Here is a 27,953-nt window from a genome sequence, read left to right as displayed (position 1 = left end):
CTGAAACATTTGGAGGACCAAAAGAGGTAGGAGAAGCTGTGGTTACGACCGTCACAGGATCCCGCAAAAGCCCTGATATCAAGGGAACTTTGATCGAATCAAAATCGAGAGAGGATAGCGTGCGTAACGTTGAGTGCTACGAGCTTGAATTCAGAGTTGAGAGCCCCTTGTTTCACCATTAAAACATCGCTGTACGTTGCTTTCGTGGTGGTTGGTTATTTACGCAATGCTCAGGCACCGGAATCAGCCTGGCCAGAGGTGAAGTCAGACCAGCCATTCTCGTTCGGATCCAGCAGTTCTCAGATCGTCAATCACATAGTTACAGAAGAAAAGTTTGAACAAATGGCACGAGTGTTGGCATTTACCATCACTTTTTTCATTAACTAATGGCACAAGTGCTACATCGTTGTTCATCAAAAACTATCAGTGCAGAAAGTTACAATATTGCATATAAGCAAATTTATACACCGAAAACTCATCAAGGCGTCTAGCCATCCCTCTAATGGGATTTTCTTCATCTAAACCATGGAGACGGATTCAAGCGCAAGTTACCTGTCTTCGTGTCGTCATTTTCTCCAAATTCTCAGAAACTGCTGCGGTCAAATTTGGATCTTCAAATCCAAGTTCTGCACCAAGTCTGCAGCAGAAGCATAAAGCAAAATCCTTTCATATTTTGTCTCGAAAAAAGGCCATGTTTACAAAAAGAATTGACAAACAAAGCTTGGAAGGTCGGTTGATAATGCAGTCAATAAATTGAGGGAGTAAGGAAAGGGAGGGAAGTGTCCAGGTAAACATCAGCCTAGCCCATTGTCAACGCTTGGCTCCCCGACTTTATATGTTAGCGTATATGCAAAGGAAGAGAAATCCAATTCCTTTTTCTGGTTCAAATTGGAACCTACAGATGTTATATTATCTCCTGCCCTACACTGCCCTCAATCCATACACATAAGGCAGCTCGATGACAGTGGAACACCATGCAAGTGGCCATCTTTTTATAGGTTTTGTGTTTCCTAATAGATAAGAATGCATGATCGAACAGCAACAAAAGCAATAACTGTGGGTGGTACTATTCACACACCCTTTTTATCTCCCACACACCCGTTTTATCTTAATTTTTGTCCTTTGATCTTCTTCAATTCCTTCAATTCGACGGCCGGAAATTATGATGAGTGTGTGGAAGGTAAAAAGAGGTGTGTGGATAGCACCATCCTATAATGTTTGATTTGCTTACTTTGGATCGAGTACCAACTTCTGAATCTCTTTAATGGCTGAACTCGCCGCATAAAGTGATATCTTTCCTACCTGCATTAGAACCCAATCGCGGAAATTGAGAATACCAACAAAAGAAACAAGTCTGGATTAGCTCACTAGACAAGATAGGGCACAACACTTCCAGAACTGATAAAAAAACGAAAAAGGTAAAAGAAGGAAGGCACGGAATACTTCTAAGGAAAATTTCCCTTGTCCAACCTCCAACACTTGTAGCTTTGCTTCATGGTCATTTGGAAGACACCGAATTTCATCAGCTAGTCTTACAGCCTCGCCGAGGCTTTCAGGAGATAAGAAATCAAGACCCAGCTGAACAGTTGACTGAAAAAATAAAACACATAAAGATTATGACGTATTAGATTATATGCTAGAAATAAATGCACTTAAGATTTAGGATGTCTAATGTCCCAGAGAAGGAAATAATAATCTTAGAAGTGCCAACGGAATCTCAAGAAACAGAGCCGGATTATTTTGCTACGTGACATCCTCGAAAGACCAAGAAATAAAATTAATACAGACGCAATTAGAATTGTATGCTTTACAATCTATACCCTTCATATTTTCATTAAATAACCCGGAATTGGTACTTCAAAAATATTAATTTAGTTACAAAGAAAACCACCTGAAGATTCCTGACTTGAAAAGGGCATCCAGCGGGCATAAAAACAGCTTGCCCCAAATGTTGTTCAAAGGACCATGGCTCAATTCCTGATAAAACAGGAAGAAAAACAAAGAATAAAGTTCAGAATTTTTAAAACCTGAGTGCTGAAAATCTCAAAGAATACCAAAAATCCAAGATCACAGTCACATGCACCACAAAAAGTAAAATGATGTACATTATCACTAAAGTATAGACCAGTAATGATCTTGGAAATGCAGGTCGCGGTTCGTAAACTGTAAGGTAATTTACAGAACACGGGATTTACAAATGTAGTTCAAGCCAGAGTCAATTTGACTACAACTGTAAAACCCAAATTCAAAGAACACAGGTGTCCATTTACGAAATATGTGAATTCTTCAATTTGAACAGAAGTCATGACAAGTGGCCAGGATATCCAGTAACAAACAGCAGCTGAGTAGACAGCTGCAGCTTGCCTGACATTTTCATGATTTCTGCTAATTAAACCAAAAATGGTACACCAGAAATTGATACATAACTATCAACAGATCATTTCCTCTAAATCATCTTAGTGGAAATGTAAAATAAAAAACGAGGGGAGGGAGGGTGGGTGGGTGTTATCTCTACACAAAATAAATAAAAGGAAAAAAGTTAAGTCATCCTTACCAAATTCTTCCTTCAATTTTCTTTTATGATCCCCATTCAGGAACAAGGTCCCATCATAAAAAGGCGACGTTTCCTGATATACAAAATGTACGATCAGTTATTAGCATGGTATGCAAGCCAACTCTGTTGAATCAATTTGGGGAAAAGTAAAGGTACAAAGACTTCACAGATAAACTTACAAAAATATTTGTTTCATTGAGCTTCCCAAATTCTTGCCAATGTATTCTCAAATACTCAGTCAGCTTTGGAACATCCTGCCGACGGAAAACATCCCAAAGAACTCCCAGATGAGTTTTTTCTGAGACATCTACCCCGTCTCTCTCTGATGTTCACAGTTGGCGGTGTCCTCTTCAATCATAGGAGTAGTTTCATGCCCATGATCTGCCGTGCTCTCATCTTCATCTGAGGCCAACCTTGCCCCATACTCATTCTCCACATTCTGACCAAGAAGTGAGAGATCAGGCCTCGTATCCTCTCCCGTAACCATTTGTAGATCCCCACATGATTCTTTAACCTCAGATTCCTCAAAGGATTTTTGTGTGTTCTCAATCTTTGTCTTCTGCAAACCTTTTAGCTTTACCTCACATGCATGCACCAGCAGGTACACCTTGAGCTCAACAGCTTGATGGGTGAAAATATGTTATTTGAAACAGATAAAAATTGAGTTCATGAAACATGCAAATCAAATGTTCATCCATATCAAAACATTCCAACTCCAAAGATTGGAAAAAAAAAAAAAAAAAAAAAAAAAAAAAAAACAAAGTCATAAGTTTAATATCTAAAATATAAAGTTGCACCAAAACTTACGCACAAAATTGCCTACTATTAGCTAAAAGTTCTGACATGGATACATCATCGTACCAAAAATGTTTTTCACTGAATGATCATTGAAAATTTATCCCTGTATTATGTGCGCACGTGTAAATGTACACACACATGTAGAGAACGTTTCACTCGCATTGCACAGCATAAAAGCATTACTCTCCCCCTGACAGAGCTGATCACATTTACTTCACTATGTGGTCAACTCCATCAACAGCCCATGGTGGTACTGTCAGCCCCTTATCTAAATATATATTGTCTTACATCAAACAAATGAATAACAAAATTAATAGCCATGTTTGCAGAGCAAAAACAATAACTAAATTAGAATAAGCGATTCTCAACTATCAACATCAATGGTGATAAGTCAACAAGAACGGAGAAGCAACTAACCATGTCATGCATGTTGAAATGGAGATTGATTACGGAGTTGTGTCTACCAAGCTCCTCATAGGTCCCATAAGAAATAAAAATCTTAGGTCCAACCTCGTTTTGCAAAGAATAGTGTGGCAGTTTTGCAGCAACATTTAAAAGACCAAACTTGGAGTGAATATACTCAAGTAAAGGCAGTTTGCTGATAAATTGAGGTCTCTGATATAATAAGAATTCTTCAGATGCACTAGGGGAAGGCCAGTCTATGAGTTTCAACATTTCTGGCATACCATTTTCATTAATTCTTCCCTCGGAGTAACCTTTCATGAATTGACTAAGTTCAATATCAACCTGCCATCATGTCAAAGCACAGAGGTTTAGTTTAGGTTTATAACACTATATATTACAAATCAACTAATGGATTATTTCATTACAACAAGAGTTGGTTATAAACAGCTGATACATAATATAAGAAAGAAAGGCCATAGAGGTAAATACAAGAAATAGCTGTTAGAGCGAACCTCAGACCAGTCAAAGCAATTTATGGCCTTCACCCTTCTGTTCTCATCCTTTAATTTCTCATCTGCTGTCTCCCGAATCCCTCTCCATATAACCATTGGATCCCAGTTTGAAATTGAAGAGCTATCAAACACCTTCTTAACAATGAAGGGCTCACCCCTAAGCCAATGCCCTTTAAAATTGTCAATCCCATCAGATTTGATATCTTCAGATGAAGAGCAGTACAAGAAATTATCACTATCCTCTCTATGAGCATACCGGCTAAGTCTTGGATCATTGAGCCCAGTTTTCTCTAGACTGACAGCATCATTAACTCTACAGCCACTAACCATTTCCTCTGCATTTTTTACTAGTTTTGCAACCCAGTTCATCTTAAAGATACGGCTTAAGTTCAACGATGAATGGCCACAGCCACCATACTCCTTTGGAGGGCAAGGGATACTTCCATCACTGTTGGCTTTCCAGTTGGAAAATTTGTCTGCTAAATTTAGTCTGACTTTGGACAATTTTGGCTGCTCCAACTTGGTTTCTTCTTCTCGACTATCCTCACCAATCTGATTCTCTACCACCTCTGCTTTAACACCAGGCATGGATGCTTCTCGAAGATCTCGACAACAGTTCAGGCATAGATCATATGCGCAGCGGGAACAGTGCCAATGATAATCAATGATGGGAATCCTACAGAAATTGCTGCATAAAACCCATCAAAAGGAAATGTTCTTCAGAACAGGAAGAAATATTTGTGACAGTACAGCTGCAATAAATAGACCTAGAATTGCAGACACAGCCACAAAAATTAATTAAAACAAAAACTAATTATCTACAGAAACATCACGTTTTCTTCAGTTTGAGGAGAAACTGGTGTTTGGGTTAGTTTATTATCCCCTTACAACAAATATGACAACAACGTCAAGTTCTTTCAGCTTCAGGGGAATCTGGATTTTGGATCGGTTTATTTTTTGAAAAACATGACAGAAACATAGTTCCTTCAAATTCAGGAGAACATGGAGTTTGGGTCAGTTTATTTATGACAAACATGGCTGAACTCTGTAGGACCACATGTGAGTGGGCCCTACCACAATTTAAAATGTTTACTTGTTTATTATACATACTTTGTTGTTAAGAACTTAATTCTACAATATAAAGGGGTACAGGAATTGAATTACCAGCACATTTGCTCATCTGCATTCAATTTTGTCCGGGCAAGATCTATATCTGTTCCTGCAAAATACATATGCAAACAAAATGGTCAAACAATGTACAAAAGACATACAAAGATACTGAATTCAAAATGCCATGAACACAATAGAGCATCTTACCACGAAGCCTTTTTTCCAGTTCAACTTCAAAGCACTGTACTTGATGGATTTGTTTAACTATAGGAAGCACTGAAGACAGCAGACAATGGAGATATTTTAACTTATCTAGCACCGGGATCTCTCTTATCCTTACCTGCAAAACAGAAACATCAGAAATACTCATTCACCTAAGCTGATCATGTAACTAGTTGAAGACTCCTTTATATGAATTACCTTTACCACATTATCTCTACGTAGGCACATTTTGCAATTACAAGTGCCATGACATGCAGGACAGGACCTCTGAATGTCTTCTAATGGGATGTCCGAGTACCTAAAAAGTTAAAGCATGAACACACAATATGGACATGAAACTGAATCACTTAAACATATGTGTATTGTGTCTTTTCAAGACACTCAACCTCACCATGTCGAAATACAGCTGTCACAGTATCCTCTTCTATCACATTTGAGGCACCAAATGACTGTGTCTCTGTCATTCCTCCGACACTGATGGCAAGTTTGGCCACCAGTTTCTTCAGAGGATTCTGAGCTTCCATCAGAGTCTTCCTACAAGAAAAAGGTTTGCCTCAGTATTATAAAAGGTAAAAGCAGCGATTATCCAATTTCAAATCAAAACATACAGCTGCACTAATGATAAACAGACTAGCAAATGGGACGTTTCAGTCTTTGCTCCTGAATGTATATGATGATGAACTATAATCTAACTATCTAATCAACACTGAAATGTACTTATAAAAATGTACCCACAAGTAGAACTGACAATTCAAGCACACTTGTTTTACAAAACATTATTACCCTGTAAGGGAAAAAGCTCTCTTTGTCATGCATCGGAATGGAAACCATACTAGCAACAAAAGATAGCAAGATCAACTTATAAAACTAACTGATGCAGCTAAGACATTGTAAAACGAACATACCGAAACTGTCATAGCATTAACATCAAAACTCTTCTGTGGTCTGTTCCTGGATGAGTCCAAAGCAGAAGCAGGCGGTGACTTATTACTATTTGATCTCCAATTTTCTTCATACTCCTCCAAATCTATCTTGTCCATCAATTTTGAAGGATTACACACGGATGAACCCTTCACGGGCGGTCTCTCAAGTGAATACGAAAATGATTTTTTGATACCTTCTCCATGTACTTTCTCTCTTGTGACTTCACGCTTGCAAGTGGTACATCAAGATCATCACTCTTGCTCTCCAAGAAAATATCACTTTCACCTAACGACCTCCTCTTGGCTTTTTTCAAATTCGCCCGCATTGCAGAATTAGCTGCCCTTTTCTTTGCCTGGATGTAATGTTTTTCACATACCGTTTTATCTGGCATAGACATGGCAGTGCACCTCCACTGTTTCCCATCTGACCTCTTGCATCGCAAATCATCCAGAATTCCGACATTGTCCTTACCATTCCCAAGCGTCAAACGTGATTGATCCATTACATTGAACTCTTCACGGTTCTTTTACACCGCTTATGGTGTTATGCTCGCAAGACCTACCAACAAAAAATCCCTTTAATCAATGTAATTCCATCAAAGAGTGTCTCAAAGAATTAGACATACGCTAGCTTGCAACAATGTTGGTCATCTCACATAGATATCAGCAACGCACGAGTGGAGTCACAGTGCCTATGACAAAATTAAAGTTTCACCTATATAAATTCTAAAGCAACAAGCTACTCTACCAAGCTCCTAAAACCATAACAGGTTGCGTGAATTTTAATACAGTCTTGTCCAATCTGGTACATTGGTTCGGAATTATAAAGCCTGGCAATAAAATTGTCACCATTGATGCCAAGGCATAGAAATTAAGTAAAACAACAGTATCTCGCTTCCCCTCACTAAGTTACCCATATCATGCTTTTTAACATACTAAATTTAAAGTTTACTTTCGATCAGTGTTTTCAAAAACGAGTCTTGAGGCGCACCTAGGCAGCCTTTGAGGCAGGACAGTGAGGAAAACGTCTCTGCCCAGAGGGAGTGGGCTTAAAGTCGCCTAGGCTTGGTCGAGGCGCACCTAGGCACCTGAGGTGTCAGCTGGGGCGGTTTTTTTTTTTTTTTTTTTTTTTTTTTTAAAGGTTAGGGTTTCTCACTTACAGTGAAGAATTTTTTTTAGTTAATTGTTGATTATTCTTCTATAACGCTTGATTTCGACTCTATTGTTGATTAGATTAGATATAAATATATATTAATAATTTTGGCCTCCCACCTCAAGGCTTTTGCCTAGACGGGATTATCCATGTAACGTGTGACATCCCACATCGTTCAGAGAAGCGGATCTTGTAAGCCTTATATGTATATTCTCATCTTTACCTAGCACGAGACCTTTTGGGAGTTCATTGGCTTTGGGTTCTCGTCTGAGTTCCCAGAAACGTGGTCGAGACTCAAAACGGAAAATATTGTGTTACGGTGAAGTCGGACCGGATGTGACACAACGCCTTTACTTCGCTTTCGCCTTTTAAACATAGTTTCGATAAACAGTAAACTTGAAAAATCACAAAAAAAAAAAAAATGTTAAACAATTTAAATTTAATTTTGTGTTTTTTTCTCAACGATGCTAAAACCTACTCTAATTATATCTAATTATACCAAACAAAAAGCTAGAAAATTAAGAGAAAATAATTAAAGTGTAATTAAATAGGACTCTTTGATCAAACAAGGAGCCAGAGAAAATCAATAAAACTACGGCGTTTCGTCTTTCTCAAACAACAGAATTTCCTGAGCTCAAAATTCAAAGCAGAAATTCATATCAAAGGAGGAGAATTTTCAGCATATGTGTGTACTTTTAGCGAGAGAAGGTACCTGACTGCTGAAATTAGGGTTTCGTTGAGACGGCAGTGGAGGAAGGCAGTCAAGCAGAAAAAAACCCAGAATTTATAATTAATTTTAATTCAGTGGGAAGGAGACGGTGACTCTCTCTCTAGGTGTCCTGTTGTTGTTCTAGTGCTGTGTTTGGGTTTAATTTCGATTTTACCTGTGACTTGTGTTTTCTCTTTTTGCTCTTCCGGCTATTTTCCGACATCTGTGAAACTAAACCAGAAACCGCAGACTTTTTTTTTTAACGATATTTATCTACATTGTAAGAGAGGGGATGGACTTAAAGCTCTCTAACCGACTCGATCAAAGGATCATAGGCTTAAAAATAGCTCGGAATGACACGAAAATCTTCTCCAACCAAGGGCTAGGCCAAAGGGTTTGTGGGCCGATCAAAGGATCATAGGTTAAAAATAGTTCGGAATGACACGAAAACCTTCTCCAACCAAGGGCTAAGCCAAAGGGTTTGTGGGCCCCATCGAGCTCAAACCTCCAAATCAAGCCGGCGGGCTGGCCATTTCTAGCCAGCCAACCAGCCCTCCAGCGGCAAAATGTCCAGCTTGATAATTTGCCAGCCCTCAAACTCCTCCAACGCCAGAATGTCAAGCTCGACATTTTGTTAGCCATCCAGCTCAGCCCATTTGAATACCAACGGCTACCTGGTGTCAGTATGACGCAAGCTAGCAACGACTAGCTAAAGTCATATTGCCATCACGTTACCGTTGCAATTTGATTTTTTTTTTTTTTTTGGACGAATTTAAATTTTTTTTTTTTTCTATAAATACCTACACCATTCCTACAACATTGAAAGCTGAAGATAATAAGTGTTACGTAGATAAGAATCTTATTTAAATTTTGCACAACCAATTATATCTCAACATGTGACACTCGAAATCCTATTTGAAAAATTATTAAGATTACATAAAGATAAGAAATCTAGAGAGTTGTTTATTCTAACGACACATGTCACTGGAAATCTTATCCAAAAAATATTAAAATTACATAAATATAATAAATATGGAGATTTACTCACGTTAGTGATATGTGTCACTCGAAATCCTGTCTAAAAAATTATTGAGATTATATAAATATATGAAATCCGAAAGCTTATTCATTTGGCGACAAGTAGCACTCAAAATATGTCCGAAAACCTTATTTTAATGTGATAGTTTAATTTAATTAAAATAATAAATTATGTTTGACTTATGGCCCTATGACCTCCTCAGTTGGAGATGGTTTTTTTGTCAATAGGTTATGTTTGACCTATTGCTCTTTGACCCTCTAGGTTGAGTTGGTATAAAATATAGCCTAACATTGTTCATTAAAATATAATTTCTTGTATGACTATAAGGCTAAAGGGAGCCATTTGCTCTTCATTCGGTTGGAGATAGTCTTAACCTCACAATGGGTTAATAATAATATGGTTTAAATTCACCTTTGGCGAGAACCGAATCTAACACATCTCACTTACAAGTGAAGATGAATACTACATCGTATTACCAAGTGACATTTTATTTTTTAAGTTAGAAGAAGATCCAAAGTTTGTATAAGTGCGTCGAACTGTTTTTTTTTTTTTTTTTTTTTCGTTTAGGGGTCCCTCACTTGTTTTTTTATTTAATTTTTTGTTTTTTGAAGAAGACAAATGGTGGCAAGTCACGGTTGGGACGAGAATTATGAGAAGGATTTGAATGGGCTTATGAGAAAGATCACATCATTTTATACAAATGATATATTTACACATTATCAGACTGAAAGAATAAATGCATATGTGAGTCTTCTCGGCCTCTGGAAAAGGTGGATAACCGTGGTTTGCCACCAATTGTCCTTTTTTTTTTCTTAAAAAAAAAAAAATTAGTTACAAACTTGTCACTTTATCTATTACTTACGTTATTGCTAAGACCTCTTAAAAATACCAGATCCTCTCATATTTTGGGGCATAATACTTGCATTTTTTTATGAGTTTGTTGTTCTACTTATAAGTAATGTATCTTTAAAGTTGAAATTTCGTAATCAGAATTATTGGATTTCTTAATTAAAATAATTATACTTACGGAAAATCATTCGGATTTGAGATCGTTTAGTTATACAAATATGTAAAATAAATCAATGATATAGACACCAAATAACATATTTATGATGAACCGTTGGTTTATTTAATATATATAAATGAATAAATAATCTCTTATTCAAATGTTTTTTGTAGGGTGATTGTTGAAGCGCAAAATTTCGTCTTCTTCAACAACAATATTGTAGCCTTGTTGAAAAGCTACAAACACCATCTTCGATAGTCATCAATAAGAGCGAGAGAACCTGAAATAAAATACTCTCAAGTCAGTCTTTGTCAAAATAATGCAGTACATTATAAAGCGATTTCTTACTTCTATTTCTATTTCTTCATGCATTCTAGTGGAATTATTGGTCTTTTATAGGCATTTAAATCTTGGGCTCCAAGCTCCACTTTCTTCCTATTCCTTCATGTTTCACATTCCATGGAAGTGTTTGATAATTTAGGATGAATGAGAAATGACTAATTGCTTGAGCCTTAATTTTTGCACCACATTTCAAATAAAGATTAAGAAATTGAACGTCTTCGATTATAAATTTCTACTACGAAGATACGTTATTTATAACGGGACAATAATCTTGTCCCCAAAAGAGAAATGCAAGTATTTCATTTTTGTCACATCCCGACCCGGGGCGGACCACTTCCCAGGCCTGCTCCACCACCGTAGCACGATATTATCCGCTTTGGGCTTACCATTCCCTCACGGTTTTGTTTTTGGGAACTCACGAGCAACTTCCCAGTGGGTCACCCATCATGGGATTGCTCTAGCCCCCTTCTCGCTTAACTTCGGAGTTCCTACGGAACCCGAAGCCAGTGAGCTCTCAAAAGGCCTCGTGCTAGTAGAGATGTGAATATACATTTAAGGATCACTCCCCTGGGCGATGTGGGATGTTACAATAAAAGAAATACGAATTAAATATCATGTCATATATGCATCATATTTTAATATGTGCATTACCATAATTATGCATACTGTTGCATGGTGCTGAGGAGGCCCAGGTAAGCTACATTTGAAATACATTTGATATACGTACGAAATACAGTTGATATACGTATGAAATGTGATTGAGACATGTTTGAGATACAATTGTGATACGATTGAGTTATGATTGAGGTATAATTGTGATATGATTGAGATGTTTAGAGAGCTCATAACCTGCACCCCCGGTGTTAGTGCTCCCGCCCTGAGCAGGGCACAGTCCTTCACGTGATGTTCACCTCCCGCACCTTATGCTCAGCTTGGATCCAAGCTAGGTGCACAGGCCTGTCGTACAGACCACATTAGGTGGTTCCGACTCGTAGGTGACCCGCGATTATTCGCCTAGTCTTCACGTGATCGTAGCACTTATTTACACCCAGTCCTGTCGTACAGACCACTTTAGGTGGTTCCGACTCGTGGTCAGGTTCAGATATTGAGATTGAGATTGGAGCTCTATATGCAGCCGTACAGGTCACGTTAGGTGACTCTGGTTGCCAGATTACATGATGTTGATACGATTATACCTGAGCACTTGCATATCATTATGAGATTGCGGCATGGCATATTATTAAGCACATTTGGCATATTCTTGAGCATGTTGGGCATATATTTGAGCATGATTGGCATATATACTATTCGTGTATTTATTTCTGGGAAACTATACTTGTTTTACGGCGAGGGGTTAGTATATTCAAAGAGAAAAGAAGGTTCTGAATAAGTTTGTTTTGCTGACCCACTCAACTTTGTTTTGCGCCCCTCCAGGTTTATGATATCAGAGCTTGGTGGCTACGAGGAATCCAACGGTGTTCTGACAGAATGGACAAAAATTAGGACTCACCTTTGGGTGTTGCATCTTAGAAATTGTATCTTTAAAGCTTCCGTACTGTGTAAATGGTTACGTCACCCTCACGTGACGGCCAGCATGCCCTCCTTCGGGACGGGGTGTGTCAATTTTGGTCTTCTTTGACCTCAAGTAGTTCCATGTAGCATAAGAATTAAGCCTAAGTTGACAGTGAGTAGTGCCTTGTTAATATTTTTGTTATTGTAAATTGAAATATTGGGAGGGTTGATTATTTACTCTTTTTTGGAAAATAAATTTAATTAGAAAAAAAAAAAAATAGGGAAAGCAACCACACCAATACAATAAAAATTTGTGTTTGTTTAGCCTTTATAGGTAGCTATGTATCTCAACATAAAACATTAAAAAGTTAACACTAATAACAAAATAAAGAAATTTGCTTCTTTAAACACATGACACTAAAATATAAAACATAAAAAAGTTGATAGCCAGAATATTCTCAATAACACCCCTCAACCTCCGAGGCGTCTTGTACTTGTAAGGATTATTTGTAATATCAAATGGTACTTGGATTCTAATTTTTTAGAATGAGTATGTGATTCAATTTTTTTTTATACATTCTAAGATAATAAATCTTATCAATAAATGAGATTATAACCCAAATGAATTGATTAAACTTTTAGTTTTCTCAACGCAATCTTTAACACGCCGTGCACAAGCTAAAAGGTAGAAAGTCATTACCAGGCAAGGACCTAAAATTTCAAAGTCGACTGAGATAGATTTACTTTGTATATATTGTTGTGGATTAGGGTTTAGAAGAGCTTAGTGGTTAGGGTTGGACCGATTATTTTCAATTGTTGAAGCTCTTAGAACTTAGAAGGTTCTACTTGCTAATTTTGAACATAAAAAATAAAAAATTCTCATATAGGCTAGCCAATAAGAGCATCTCCAAAGAAGATGTCAAAATGTCCACATAAGCCATAACAGTAAAAAATGACAGCCACTAATTGTTTCCAAGCAAAACAAAATGTCAAATCCTATGTAGCATGACATGAAATGATAGCAAAGGAGGTTGTTGTCAAATTTGACAGCAACTTCAAATATTTTTTAATTAATTATTAATGTCTTTTATTAATTTTTAATAGCTTAGTCATTTATTATAATAAATGTTATTGTTGAACGGTGCAATCTGTTTGTATGATGTGTCTTTCTTTTTTTCAAATACACGATTCCTTTCAATTTAATCAATGCATGCCTCTTTCCGTTTGTATACTGCCTCTCTCTGTTTAATCAACAATATTCCTTTCAATTTAACATACGGTGCTTTCAAAACTTCATACAGTGAACTATTTTGTTGGGTTTTTGTCAAAATGAATTATTAGGAATTTTTATCATGAATTATTTCTATATGTAAAATTTTTGTTGAGTTTCAATGCAATTAATATGATTTTTTTAATCATGAATTATTTATATATGTAAGATTTAAAATATAAAACATAAATTAAGAAAAGAAAATAATGTAATAAAATAATAGTTTAATTTGATATATCAGGTGAAAAGTGAAACATTAAAATATGTCGAAGTGCCACATAGGCTGTCAGATTTAAATTTTATGTTTAAAATTTAACATCTCATTTGAAGATGGTCTAAGCCTCCAGATAAGTCTGTGCTTGTCTCTTATCTCATTTTTATGGACAATAAATAAGATGTAAACAATTCGCACCCTATGTATGAAGAATATGGGATCAACTGCATGACTACCACCACCACTAATATGGGGTCAACTGCATGACCATCCCCATAGCTACCACCACAACCGCATATGTGCTACGAATCCACCACCATATTTCCAAATCTCACTTCCATCATTGTCACCATCACATTGTCACTTACATCATTCAGTAACGAATTCAAAATTCAAATATTGGGGGTCTCAAGTTTAAAAGGTCTAAGCATTTTTAATTAAAAAAAGAGTTTATTTATTGAGATATTTCATCGAACATTGGTGGGTTTGTTGTTGTTTGGCTAATCACGTTGCATATATGTCAATAGAGATCATCTTATGCCAGAGCAATATGATGAGGTTATCAAGAGAATTCATCAAGTTCTCTCAACGCAACTTGTCGAGTGTTGTAGAGATATACTCGAAATACATTCCCGTGTACATTTTTCAAACACCAAATAGTCCTAAGATCACCTTAGTTCCAAAATGTATCCGCCATTGACGACACCACCACCACTATTAGCACATTTGTCACCTACCACCTTTCAATATACATTAAACAGAAAGTCCGAGTTCAAATAGAATTTTCCTAAAAACAAAATTTGAGTAGTGCGATCCCAACCAAATTAGACCCACAAAAGAAAGACTTTGACATCACACGATGAAAGACTTCTGAGGTCCCACGATGCGGATGTCAAAGACTCAAACGCCCACGTCCCATAAAGCAATTGATTTCCTTCACTCCGACTTCTCTAAATTCCCAAAAACGCCCTTCATCTCGAGAAATTTTTTATTACGATAAGAATAAGGATTGTGTTTTTATGTAATTTGAGAAGAATTTTATTTTGTTAAGTTATTAACATTTTAGTATATATATTATATCATTTGTATAATGATACGTAATGTACTACTTTGTGTGTGGGTTACATTAAAAAATTCTTCATTCTCTCTTTTAAATATTTAATTTAATTAAATAAAACTCCTCACAAATCCACAAATAATACGTTGCTCTCTCCCTCTAAGAAAACGCACGAAGCATAGACCCGTACCCGTTTGAGAGAAAACAGAGAAAAAATGGCTATGGCTCGGGCGAGCTCGGGGCTCCAATACCCCCAGAGGTTTTACGCGGCGGCCTCCTACGCCGGCTTCGACGGATCTCCTCGCTCCGCCTCCAAAGCCGTTCGCGCCAAGTTCAGCTCCGAGTCCGCTCTCATACTCTACGCCTTGTATCAGCAGGTACCTCCCTCTACTTCCTCCTCCGATCCCGTTCCTCTCATATTTCTGAAAATTCGATCTCAATCCCTATCTTTCTAATACTCGATCGCATTGCTCGTGCAAATTCCAACTGCGCGGTTAATGTGCTTCTTACTCTGCGGCAACTTTTTGCGTTTTCGATAATTACTGATTTTCAATCTCATTTCTGACAATTTTTGCTCGGGTTTGTTGCCATGGAGTGGTTGATTTGCGTTCTGATGTGGTTTTGATTGGTGATGTGGTTTTGGATTTCGATTGTTCAGTAGAGTGTTTGATTTCTGCGTTGTTTATTTCGCGTTTAGTTTCTGCAATGATGTTGTGTGTGTTAGATCTGGAATATCGAAATCCAGATTTGTATATTTTAGATGTTGATCTAATACTTGGATTACACTCTCCTTATCCATGCAATTGTGTATGTATCTATGTGTGATTATGGATGCATGTATGTGAGTTATGTCAATGTAATGTGTTATTGTATGCATTCAATTGGTTGTACAATTGCAATGGCAGGCTACCGTAGGGCCTTGTAATGCACCGGAACCTAGCGCTTGGAATGCTGTTGAGAAAAGCAAATGGAGCAGGTACGCTTCCAGTTACCACTTTCGTATTCTCATTTTAAGATGATATTCATGTGTCCGGATGTGTGTACGATATATACTGAATCTGGACCGATTAGAATTTTTTCATAGTTTCATTAGTTTGGTTCAGTAGTTGCTGTTTTGATGGTTGAACTTACGTACCAGTGAATAACAAGGTCTGACTATAAGTATGGAGCACTGGGAGGATGTGGATTGGGTGTATCAGTATAAAAGATTAGATGTCGAACCCCGCAAGTTATCTGTGGAATTTTTGGGCCTATGACTGCTAGATTAGAGAGAAATGTAAGCTAATTATGACCGATAGGATTAGGTTCACTGAAATGAAACCATCTTTGAAAATGTTGACGGAAAATCTCTCTATATTGTTGCGTTTCATTTAAATCTATCCTTTATGAACCTCGCCTATGATACAATCCTATACAAAGCTTTGGGTACAGGATTGCAACTGTGTTATACCACAGCTGCACGTTGTGTTTTATATCTGCAATATTATGCATGTAATCGTACTGTATTGAGTTTGTTTTTAATGGTATTTCGCAATACAATTTCCAGCTGGAAGAAGCTTGCAGACATGGCTTCCACTGAAGCAATGCGTCTTTTTGTGAAAATATTAGAGGTATGCGCAATAAGATTTTCAGGTCTATGTTTTCGTCGTGTGGCCGAAAGCTTCACTAATATATCTTGATTTGCATTATTTTTTTGGGTAGGAGGAAGACCCAGGTTGGTATTCAAGAGCATCAAACTTTGTTTCAGAGCCTGTGATAGATGTACAAATGAATGTGAGTATGGAAGTTGTTTCTATGATATTCTATTTTCTTTCTTGTCAATTGCCAATTGATCATAAACTAGAAGAACTTGCTTAATCTGCAAATCTCTTAGAGATTTCAAGGGTTGCTTGTCTTCTTGGCTAATCCATGATTATTTTCCCATATGGTGAACATGCGACTCTTCCTCGGTCTTTTGTACTTAGAGTTTCTCTGTGTTTTTGTTATTTTTGGTTGGTTATAGCAAAATTCAAGTATTCAGCCACTTGTCGAGAATGGTAACTCTTTTCCCGAGACCAAGACAATCTCCACTGAAAATGGGAGCATAGTGGAAGCTCAGGATAAAGATGTTGTCTCTGAAGGCTTTGGATCAGTTGTTGTCTATGATCAATGGACTGCACCTCCAGTATCTGGCCTTCGCCCAAAATCCCGATATGAGGTATTTGGATATCTGTATCTTTATTTTCTTCATCTTCTCTGCCTTCTTCTTTTTGAGCACAGTGTTCTCACATTTTCAGCATGGAGCAGCGGTTATTCAAGACAAGATGTACATCTATGGTGGAAATCACAATGGTCGTTACCTAAATGATCTCTATGTAAGCAACATATTTGCATGTATACACTGTACAAATTCACAAATCATAAGTATTCTACATTGGACGGTTGGCCAAGTCTTACTTGGTGTAACTTTTGTGTTTTTGTTTTATAGATCCTTTTTCTTGTTCTTGCTAATTGGAAGTACAATACAGGTCTTGGACTTGAGGAGTTGGAGTTGGTCAAAGATCGAGGCCAAATCTGTGGCCGAGTCGGTTGAGGCACCCTCACCGGTAACAGTAACCCCATGCGCGGGTCATTCGTTGGTTAGTAGTGCCCCTTAGTTAATACATGAGTATCCATCTCTTTTTGCCAACTTTTGTTGTCACAATTATGAATAGCCACAGTAATGTGCAATCATTTCTCTGTTTCTGTAGATACCTTGGGAGAATAAACTTATTTCAATTGCTGGACATACAAAGGATCCAACTGATTCTATTCAGGGTATGAACTAATAATTATTATTGTTATGTCCTTTCGTTTTCTGATGATATCAGACCTTGGGTGATATCTCAGTCTTTCTGCTTTAACCATTGCTCAAGAGAACCTCCGTCTGCATTCCAGTTAAAGCTTTTCAGGACTGGTCCATTTAAGTATTAAATTTGTGCTTTCAAAGTAGTAAGACAAACTCATTTCACGTTCATGCAGCCTTATTATTTTGCCATATTTTCTTTGCCTTGGTTCAATTACTGCTTTCTTATGCTTTTCCCCCCTGTATTGGCTCGACAGTGAAGGCATTTGATCTACAAACTTGCTCGTGGTCATTGTTAAAGACTTATGGGAAACCGCCGGTATTTATTTATTTGCTCTACTGTTCATATTTGTGAAAATCTGAGTGTAAGCACAAGAGTGGGGTTGGAATTATGGGAATCATGGTCCTTTCCCATTCATGTTTTACAGGCATCGCGTGGAGGTCAATCCGTGTCTCTTGTTGGAGGTAATTTGGTTATTTTCGGGGGACAAGATGCAAAAAGATCTCTCTTGAATGACCTGCATATTCTTGACCTAGAAACAATGACGTGGGATGAGATTGATGCTGTGTAAGATTTATCTTGAAACTTCAAAACCATTAGTAGCATGTTGTTTTTCTCTTTTGATGGTTTGACTCACATATTAGCAAATTTTGTTAAAGGATGTATACTGCTGTATGTGAAAAAGGCATTTTTCTGCATTAATGATAATGATAAATGTTGGCACATATTTCTATAAGGGCTTGGAATGGGATAGACTAGAAAATATATGTTCAAGACATGCTTGTTCTTTGATCAACTTTTGAGGTTAATATATTTCAATCTTTCACAGAGGGGTGCCTCCTTCTCCAAGGTCTGATCATGCTGCTGCGGTCCATGCCGACCGCTATCTTCTTATATTTGGTGGTGGTTCTCATGCCACTTGTTACAATGATCTCCATGTCCTTGATTTGCAAAATGTGAGACAAATAGTCAATTCTGAAATTTCTTTACATGCTTAATAAAACTATCACTCACTCATATATTTGGACTGTATAGATGGAGTGGTCAAGACCCACACAACAAGGTGAAATACCAACTCCACGGGCTGGACATGCAGGTGTAACTGTTGGAGAGAATTGGTTCATAGTTGGTGGTGGTGACAACAAGAGTGGTATGTATGCTATATTTTTTTGGCATCTGGTTGGTTTATGCTATAATATTTGCATCTGGTTGGTTTTGGAATTCATAAAACTTCTGGTTGATCTACTTTTTAACCGGAATCCACTTTACGCTACACAGTTAGTTATTGATCTCTTCATTTTTCATTTTTGCAGGCGTTTCAGAAACTGTTGTCCTAAATATGTCCACGCTTGTTTGGTCTGTTGTAACTACTGTTGAAGGGCGCATTCCTGTTGCTAGTGAGGTATTCGATTCTTGGGAACTCTGTATATTTAACCTAGCTTGAATGGCTTTGAGCTACATTCCTTAGTACCACATTAATTATGAATCATGATAAGATCTTTGCATTCATGATCGATTGGTACCATGTAAAAGTTGAGATTATTCACTGCCAGCAGTAATGTAGTGGAATGACAATCTAATTGTTTCCATTTTCAGGGACTAAGTCTGGTCGTAGGTTCTGACAATGGTGAAGATGTCCTCGTATCATTTGGAGGATACAATGGGCGTTACAACAATGAGGTAAGGATGAGCTTTCATGGTCTTCTAGTGTATGCTGCTCCTGTTCTATTGTCATGTTAAATTTGCTTCTCCTTGTTAGGTTAACGTTCTTAAACCAAGCCACAAGTCAACCTTGCAATCGAAGATGACGGAAACTCCTGTTCCAGACAGTGTTTCTGCTGTGCATAATCAAAGTACTACCAGAGATGTGGAGTCTGAAACAGGGCAAGAAGGAAAAGTCAGGGAAATTGAAATGGACAATGTTGACTCAGATGCCATGGTACGTGATGTTAAAAATTATGTGGAGATTTGGCCACAATGTTGCGTTTTACTTATTATTGTACTCAAACATCTGAACTCTTATGCAGAAATCAAGAGGCAAGGGTACCAATGAACATCTTATAGCGACCCTCAAAGCAGAGAAAGAAGAATTAGAATCATCACTCAGCAAGGAGAAAGCGCAAACTCTCCAATTAAAGCAAGATTTAGCAGAAGCAGAGACTCGCAACACTGACCTGTACAAGGTACTTTATGTTCACAAAGAAATTATGATTGTGCATTTTCAAGGGCACACATAATTCTTGCACAATTCTCTCGACACTGGGGATTGGATGGAGATTTTTTTATTGTCCACTATTGGTTTTGATTATCTGATTTTTCAAGAGCACATGGAATTCTTGTATGTTTTCCATCCTATGAGTTTCCATTGATTTTCTCATACTGATTTTGTAGGAGCTTCAATCGGTACGTGGTCAACTAGGATCTGAGCAGTCAAGATGTTTCAAACTTGAGGTATGTTATCATGTACTGAGTTTACCTTTTGCCTCGCAAATGTGGACAACTATAACTTGATTCTCGGTTCATCAAGATGTTTGCGTCGCCAAACAAGATATGTTGCACTTCCGGTTCAAATTTTCTGCTAATTACTCTTTGAACATGCAGGTTGAACTTGCAGAACTACGACAGAAGCTCCAAACAATGGACACATTGCAGAAAGAACTCGAACTCCTCCAGCGACAAAAGGCTGCATCCGAACAAGCAGCACTAAATGCTAAAAAGCAGAGCTCAGGTGGCGTCTGGGGCTGGCTTGCCGGAACCCCTTCCAATGAAAAAGCTGATGACGCCTAAATAGATTTCGAAACCAATTGGCAGTAGGGATTGTTACTCGTAAGATTCGGTTCTCATTAACTTTTCTTTTAATACCATTCGACATGATTTTGTTTTACTCAACCAAAGTTCTTTCCTGGGATAGAAGAAATAAAGATAATACGAGGTTCTTATCGGCGAGAGAGGGCGGGAATCCCCTTCGGGGTTTTTGCGTGAATACATACATGTACTGCAATTTCAGCTATGTAGTTTCATGTCTGTGAGTGCTCATGTTATTCTTTTGGGTCACAACTTTTTGTTGTAGTTTGTATTTAAAGTGAATATATCAAGTGGAGATGTAGATCTCATTTGTTTATAATTTGTTGTCTAATGGAAGTATATTTGAGTGACCCTTCACATCTTTCTTCCCTTTGAGGCCCGAGTTATTTTGTGTTCAATGTAATTATTAATTTTCATTATATGAGTCATACACTACAAAAAATTTATTAAAGAAAGGGACCAGCTGGTGGCGCAAAGCCATGTCAATCCACTCTTTTGAGGCTGGGCAGACTCACATAGACATTTTAGCCTTCTTGGCCGTCATCGTGTGATTCATCAGCTTCACGAATCAAACTTAAGACTAGCTGTGTGAAATGAAAATGTAGATCTATATTATTTGTCGAAAAATTTACAATACACTACCACTTATAGCCTTTAGATCCAATCCAGTGGATTGAATTTAAGGGCTCTAAGGAGGTTCCGAAGCATTGTTGCCTCACCCTTTCTTCATTTGTTTAAAGCTCACATATTAATGGAGGTCAGAGGGCACACCTAATTTGTTGCCTACACATTACATGGTTTCAAATTTCACTCAACTCATGTTTTTTTCATTCGACTGAGTTTTCAAATTGACAATTACAGATTAATCTAACCTCTCAATATTTTTTATGTGATTTACCAAGAAAGAAAAGTAAAATATTTGCGAGAAACATTAGTAGATGAGTAACACAAAAATGATTATGGACACACTCTAGATTCCATCTGTCACTAAACAAGAGAAATTTGTATTCGTTTATTTTTTACATAAAAAAATATTGGGATGTGACACTAAATTCAAAAAGATTATCATTGCCATTTTGATAAAATAATTTCGAAGTTAAGTCAATAAATTAAGATAATAGTTTTTGTTAATTTGCATGTAAGTTTAAATTCCTTTTTCATTGATCACAATTTGACGTCATATTTATTAGAAAGAATAATTTTGATGGAATTCTAATGGTAATATTTTGATAGAGGAAAAAAGTACGAAAGTTAAAAATGACGGTTAAAAAGTGAAAATTGGTCAAACAAATACAAAAAAGAAACTTTATATATTGACGTGGCAGCATCCTTTTCCTTGTATATTATCTCCACGAGAGTGGAGTGAACCAAACTATTATTATTTCATTTCTCCAAACCCTGATAAAATCACAATTTTCCCCTAAATGTTCTTACCATCCAAACACCCTCTCCCTCTCTCTCTAGGGTTTTATCTGTATCGCTCAAAATCCCCCACTTTCTCGCGTTTTCCCGGAAAATTTCGCACTTTCAAATCCTCATCATGAGGTGTTAGAAAGCTATGCCGCCTCATTGGGACCCGCCTACTGTGTTCGTCTAGAGCTGCTGAAGGATTTGAATTGCAGCCGGTTCGAAGATCTCTGTGATGAACAACGAAATCGGATTGGACGGGAAATCGGATGCCACTGAAGAGGCCGCGGAAGCTAGAGCTAGGGTTTCGCCAATGGAGCTCGATTCGGGGAGTGAGGCTGGCGGAAGATCTGAGGAGGATGGGGCTAGGGTTAGTACGGAGAGTGAAGGTGGAAATGTGGATAAAGTGATGGAATCGAAGGGTTCTGGAATTCAGGCGGATAGAACTAGGGTGGAGATTTCATTCAATGATGATGAAGAAGATGTTTTCGACATTTCGCGGGTCGAAATTGAGGACGATTCTGATAAATCTGAGGCTCACAATGGTGAGCACCCGTCTTTGTTGTCTGAGTTTGATGAGTTTGTAGCTAACGAGAAGAGTGGAATGGCTCTCGGGACGAAGAGGGCGCTGAGCTACGGGTTCGACGTGGGTGACATGGTGTGGGGGAAGGTAAAATCTCATCCGTGGTGGCCGGGACACATATTTAACGAGGCGTTGGCAACGTCTCAGGTGCGGCGGACACGGAGGGAAGGTCATGTCTTGGTTGCTTTCTTTGGTGATAATAGTTACGGATGGTTCGACCCGGCTGAACTCATACCATTTGATCCCCACTACACTGAGAAATCTCGGCAGACGAATCACAGGGGTTTTCTGAAGGCTGTGGAGGAGGCTGTCGATGAGGCGAATCGTAGGTGTGAACTTGGTCTGGTTTGCAAATGTAGGAATGCCTATAATTTTCGGAAGACAAGTGTGCAAGGGTACTTTGTTGTTGATGTGCCGGATTATGAGCCAGGAGCAGTGTATTCGGAGAATCAGATAAGGAAGGCGAGGGATAGTTTTAAGCCGATTGAGATGCTGTCTTTTGTAAAGCAGTTGGCTCTGTCAACACACGGTGATGATCAGAAGAGCCTCAGCTTTAATAAGAGCAAGGCTACTGCCTTTTCTTTTCGCAAGGCTGTTTTTGAAGAGTATGATGAAACGTACGCTCAGGCATTTGGTGCACATCCAGGACGCCCTTCTCGTAGTCTAGTTCCAGCTCCAACTCGAGGTATATTAATAACTCTCCTCACCGTTGGTAATAATGTTATAAATTTTGGACCTTCATGCTGTAACTTGTGTCTGTGCGAGTCCAAGGAATGCCGGAGGAGGGTGCGATTACTTTGCGGCAAAAAATTTCAATAAATAGTTTTAGTAATTTGGATTGTAGATGTTGAACTCAAAATTATCAGTTACCTTAATCTCCATTCGTATTTGTAGCTATAACTTGTAATGCGTATATCAGTTTATGGTGATGTGTTAAGATTTGTTCTTCACAGGAAGTGCCGTTGTAGTGGTATTTAAGTGAAGCATGGGGTCTAAACCCAAATTATTTGTTTTGTTAATTGGTATTTGTGAGATGATTTATCTTAAACCTTAAATTTGGTTTGACCCATAACATTGTGCAAATACGGAAAAAATGTTTACAAAATCCCTCAATGTTTTGCCTGAATTTACATTACCATTTGCGCTAGTGTATCATTGAGTAGTAAAATTTACAAGTTCGTTGAACCTTCTCCCCCTTTTTTTTGGTTTTAGTTTCTACAAAAGCAAAATTAGATGTTTCCCATCTGTATGCAAGTTGAATTCACTGAACATGCTTTTCTAATTGGATTGTTTCCTTAACCAGCTGCTTTGAGTGGTCCTTTGGTGATTGCTGAGGTTCTGGGAGGGCAGAAGAGTGCCACAAAACCGATGAAAGTCAAGGACCATTCAAAGAGAGACAAATACCTATTTAAGCGGAGAGATGAACCTGGGAACTCGAAAACCCATCAAACTAGCCAGGGCCAAGCTAGTTCCTCAGCCCCATCTGCCGTCTTGGAGGGGTCAATAGCAGTAGAAGATGAGAATTATATGTTACAAAAGAGGGCTCCAGATGTATCTGGAAAAGAAGCTGCAATCATTGATCAGGCGACAAATAGCTCTCTCATCCCCCAAGTTGTTACTGTTGATGCAAAGCCATCTCTTGCAAAGGGAAGGGGGGCTCTACAGGAAGTGAAAGAGGGAGATGGAGATGTAGGTCCTACAGCCACAGGATATGTAGATTTATTGGGGGATGGGACCAAGCAACGTACAATAGATGGTACATCACAACCTTTAAAGCAGGAAGGTGAGGGTGTATTAGAGTTTAAATACGAAGAGAGTGAAAAATTGTCTGGATCATATGAAAAATTTCAACAACCTTCGAGTTCTTTGAAAAAAGTGGAAGTAGGCTATGAACGTGGTGTTGGAGATCCTTTGCCAATTGAGGCAAAGAGTTTAGGTGGGAAGAAAGCAGCTGGTGGAGTGAAAAAACCAAAGGTTCTTAAACGGACTGCAGAGGACTTGAACATTAATGACTGTATGATGGGGGATAAAAAGAAAAAGAAAAGGAAGAAACAGTTAGATGCGGAAGCTAGCGTCAGAAATCAACAGAAGCCTTTGACTTCTGGAAAGGTACTGCCCTCAGGGAGTAAAGCAGCAGGAAATGCCAATCATGTAGGTTTGGCTGCAAGAGAGGATACCCAGGTTGAACATAAGAAGGATGTCACTTCCAGTAATAACTTGTCTGAATCTGTTGGAAAATTACCATTTCGTGGCCTGGAAAATGTGCAGCTTGATCTACCACAACTGGTAAGCGATTTGCAAGCCCTTGCCCTTGATCCTTTTCACGGTATTGAGACAAACAGCCCTGCAACTGTTCAGCAGTTCTTTCTGCACTTCAGGTCCCTTGTCTACCAGAAAAGTTTGGTTCTGTCACCACCCTCAGAGACTGAACCTGTTGAAGTTCGCTCCTCTAAATCTTCATCTGGTGTGAAAGCCTCTGATATATCTCCTACTGAGCAAGTTAGAGATTTATCGTCCTCAAAGGCAGCAAAACCCGTGTTCAGATCCGACGATCCTACCATAGCTGGGCGGAAACGTGCTCCATCTGACCGTCAAGGAGATATTGCAGCTAAGAGGTACAAGAAAATTACTGATATAAGAACATTGGCTGCAGAAAAGAAGGCTATTCAGAGACCTCCTATAGACTCCAAGCGTATAGAGGCGAAAGAATCAGCAACACCGGTTCTGCGGAAGTCACTCAAGCCAGGTTTTGCAAAGAAAACGGACCCTGCATCAAAGGCAGTTGAGCCTACAATGCTGGTGTTGAAGTTCCCTCCCAAAATCTCTCTCCCATCACTTGCAGAACTGAAGGCAAAGTTTGCCCGATTTGGGCCTATGGATCAGTCCGGTCTCCGTGTCTTTTGGAAGTCCTCGACATGCCGGGTTGTCTTTCTGTACAAATCTGATGCACAAGCAGCATTTAAGTTTGCTACTGCAAACAGCTCCCTTTTCGGCAACTTTAGTGTGAGGTGTCAAATTCGAGAAGTGGGCGGTCCTGAAGCTCCAGAGTTAGGCAAGGGTGACAATCCCAGGGAGACGCCACGGGCCAAGGATCCATCGGTTATGCAATCACCAGCATTGGCCTCGGCACTCAGACAGCAGCAGCAGCAGCAGGCTCAACAGAGTGGAGTGCAGCTGAAGTCGATTCTGAAGAAGTATTCAGGCGAGGAGTCGGCAGGAGGGCAGGTAACCGGTGGGAATGGAAATAGTAAAGGGACTGCACGTGTAAAATTCATGTTGGGTGGGGAAGAAACTAGTAGGACTACTACTTCTGATCAATTCATGATGCCTGGTAATAGAAATAACAACTTCAACAAGAACAACAGTGCTAGTTTTGTGGACGTCGACGGTGCACCGTCTTCTACTACTTCCACTGCTACGGATTTTAATACAACTAGGAACTTTCAAAAGGTTAATCCTCCTCCAACTTTTTCATCACCATTGCCTCCTCTCCTCCCTAATCCTCCCGGCCCACCTCCACAATATGCCAAACCCCCACCCCATAGCAATTTTCCGCAGCATTCCGAAATGGCACCACCCAGAAATACTAGTCACAATCTTAACGCACCACCCACAAGCACGGTCGATATTTCGCAGCAGATGCTTAGCTTGTTGACTAGGTGCAGCGACGTTGTATCCAACGTGAAGGGCTTGCTCGGCTATGTGCCTTACCATCCTCTCTGATGAAGCCGCCTCGAAAATTTATTACGCCATAAGGCCTCGTCATCAACAAGATTCGAACACAGCATTTCACGGCTCGAAAGCTTTGCTTGCTTCCGAGTTTTAAAGGACATGTGGACGTGGGGCGAAAGTTGTTAAGAGGGAGAGATGCCAAACCAAAGAGAGTTGTAGACTCGGCGTAAACTTTACATGTAGTGGTTTTTACAAGTTGGACACTCTATTGTACTGATGATATTGGTAGTGCCGTCTTGTTTGCATTTTTTAATTTTGTTTGTATTTTTGTTAGGGTGGGTTTGACTTTTGGCCCGTTAGCCAGAATACAGCACAACGGGAGAGCTTTGTGTCCGAATGTCGTATAAGGCATTCGGAGACCTTTCCTTTTGGACATAACTCGTCGTCAACGTTTATAATGGGGCGGACAAAAGTAGGAAATTGAAGAGGACATAGTGGATGGGATGCTATTTATTTTGGAACTCTTCAGATGTTACCCATTGATGGAAACAATGATTGTTAAGGTGGATTTTATGTGCTATGTTGATGGTTATACATTTTTTTATCATAAATTTTCGTACAAGCGATGCAGGAGGATGAAGATTCAAATTTGACACATTTAGAATACAAAAGTGTATACTTGTAATCGATTGAGTTACAAGTTGCTTGTATATTTTTTTATTATTTCTCTTCTCTTACACTCTTTTATTGATTAAATAAATTAAATAAAAGTTAATAGACAAATAGAAACAAGATTGCAAAAAAAGAAAACGAAAGTATCAATTTGGATTTACTTTTTATGCTTGGAATTGAATGGTCCAAGTTGCAAAGTTTTTTTTTTTTTTTTTTTTTTTCCTTCTTCTTCTTCTTAAAAAAGAGGACAATTAGTGGTAAATCACGATTATTTATTCTTTTCGAAGCTAGAGAAGTTATGAGAAATTTTACATCCCTGTGATCACAGTTAAGCAAAGTTATCAACTCAGAACATCAAACTTGAGATCTCTCATATTTTTTTCATTTATTAGAGAATCGCAATACGCTCTCCTACCATTGGCTCACAGTCAAGTTGCAAAGTTGGAGATGAATAATGAGAAATGGACTAACATGACATCGGCGTGAGCGGTGGAGGTGGAACCTTATCCTAAATACCACGTTACGCTGTTTGAGGTCAGAAGGCTTCCATTCAACGGCCATATTTCAATATCCATCGGGTGACATCATCAACGCAATTTATTCCTTCTTTCGTAAGCATCGACCAAAGCCACTCTCACTCTGGCATTCAGTCATTCCCACGTCCCATTTTTTACGTGCTTTTGAGAATACGAAAATCAAACTTAATATCTCTCATTTACAAGTAAAAAAGAATATCACTAGACCGTAATATTAAGTAGCAGATCAAACTGTTGTTTGAAGCTCCAACTTAAACTGTTATTCTGGAAACCGTGGTTATAAATTTGGGTTTAGTGCCTAATAGAAGCCTTGTTCGAAATTAGAGAGTTGGTAAATTGGTAACCACTCTGATTAGTTTGGTCCATGGAATGTTTAATTTAGTTAAACATAACCAAAAAAATCAGAGGCCTAGATAGTTCAGTTTAAGGAAAAATTAAACAGATAATTAACAGATAAAACAAACAAAACACATTTACAAGGACAGAAAACCAGAAAATTAATTAATCAGAGCAAAGCTTAATTATTCATTTGTTTACAAAGCATTAGAAAAAGGATCCAAAGTGGAAGAGTAAAGAGACAGAGAATAATAAAGATGGGAATTTGCTGGGGTTTTCTGGGTGATCATC

General features: G+C 38.4%; 3 protein-coding genes across 4 annotated transcripts; 2 read left to right on the top strand and 1 right to left on the bottom strand.

Annotated features, from left to right (window-relative positions):
• Positions 1-333: 333 nt before the first annotated feature.
• LOC125473631 (lysine-specific demethylase JMJ25-like) lies at positions 334-7,243 on the bottom strand. The gene is given in 15 exon segments (XM_048576724.1): positions 334-637; positions 1,232-1,302; positions 1,471-1,590; positions 1,892-1,977; positions 2,555-2,627; positions 2,734-2,879; positions 2,882-3,161; positions 3,770-4,099; positions 4,270-4,957; positions 5,434-5,488; positions 5,587-5,719; positions 5,800-5,899; positions 5,993-6,135; positions 6,507-6,703; positions 6,706-7,243. Coding segments are annotated over 15 exon segments (2,844 nt in total). The 5' UTR covers positions 7,028-7,243; the 3' UTR covers positions 334-537.
• Positions 7,244-14,975: 7,732 nt separating this feature from the next.
• Positions 14,976-20,813, top strand: LOC103965327 (acyl-CoA-binding domain-containing protein 4). The gene is made up of 18 exons (XM_009378369.3): positions 14,976-15,203; positions 15,732-15,802; positions 16,373-16,436; positions 16,528-16,599; positions 16,829-17,023; positions 17,103-17,180; positions 17,334-17,444; positions 17,556-17,622; positions 17,908-17,969; positions 18,079-18,218; positions 18,481-18,607; positions 18,687-18,801; positions 18,965-19,053; positions 19,248-19,331; positions 19,411-19,590; positions 19,679-19,834; positions 20,043-20,102; positions 20,253-20,813. Exons 1-18 carry the CDS (start codon positions 15,042-15,044, stop codon positions 20,436-20,438), a joined length of 2,019 nt encoding a protein of 672 aa, XP_009376644.2. The 5' UTR covers positions 14,976-15,041; the 3' UTR covers positions 20,439-20,813.
• Positions 20,814-21,824: 1,011 nt separating this feature from the next.
• Positions 21,825-26,686, top strand: LOC103965325 (PWWP domain-containing protein 1). Of its 2 annotated transcripts, XR_670006.3 has the most exons (3): positions 21,825-23,131; positions 23,750-26,344; positions 26,453-26,686. XR_670006.3 is itself a non-coding variant. In XM_009378367.3 (2 exons), the coding sequence occupies exons 1-2, from the start codon at positions 22,099-22,101 to the stop codon at positions 26,167-26,169; spliced, it is 3,453 nt and encodes a 1,150-aa protein (XP_009376642.2). In that variant the 5' UTR covers positions 21,825-22,098; the 3' UTR covers positions 26,170-26,431. The 2 variants fall into 2 exon arrangements, 1 of the variants encoding a protein (XP_009376642.2); XM_009378367.3 differs by lacking the exon at positions 26,453-26,686 and having other exon boundaries at positions 23,750-26,431.
• The last annotated feature ends 1,267 nt before the right edge of the window (positions 26,687-27,953 follow it).

Source organism: the organism of the source record quoted next, unplaced genomic scaffold (assembly GCF_019419815.1).
Source record: "Pyrus x bretschneideri cultivar Hongxiangsu unplaced genomic scaffold, Pyrus_bretschneideri_v1 Contig11, whole genome shotgun sequence".
Classification (NCBI taxonomy): Eukaryota; Viridiplantae; Streptophyta; class Magnoliopsida; order Rosales; family Rosaceae; genus Pyrus; species Pyrus x bretschneideri.
Note: the sequence above shows the minus strand (reverse complement) of the source record. Positions and strands in the feature narration are given on the sequence as shown.

Bases quoted from the DNA above. Each gene is read 5' to 3' on its own strand.
- LOC103965327 (XM_009378369.3), top strand. From the start codon at position 15,042: ATGGCTATGGCTCGGGCGAGCTCGGGGCTCCAATACCCCCAGAGGTTT. The intron at 17,970-18,078 runs GTATTTATTTAT...CATGTTTTACAG, and splicing joins AGACTTATGGGAAACCGCCG to GCATCGCGTGGAGGTCAATC. The intron at 20,103-20,252 runs GTATGTTATCAT...TTGAACATGCAG, and splicing joins CAAGATGTTTCAAACTTGAG to GTTGAACTTGCAGAACTACG.
- LOC103965325 (XM_009378367.3), top strand. From the start codon at position 22,099: ATGAACAACGAAATCGGATTGGACGGGAAATCGGATGCCACTGAAGAG. The intron at 23,132-23,749 runs GTATATTAATAA...TTCCTTAACCAG, and splicing joins AGTTCCAGCTCCAACTCGAG to CTGCTTTGAGTGGTCCTTTG.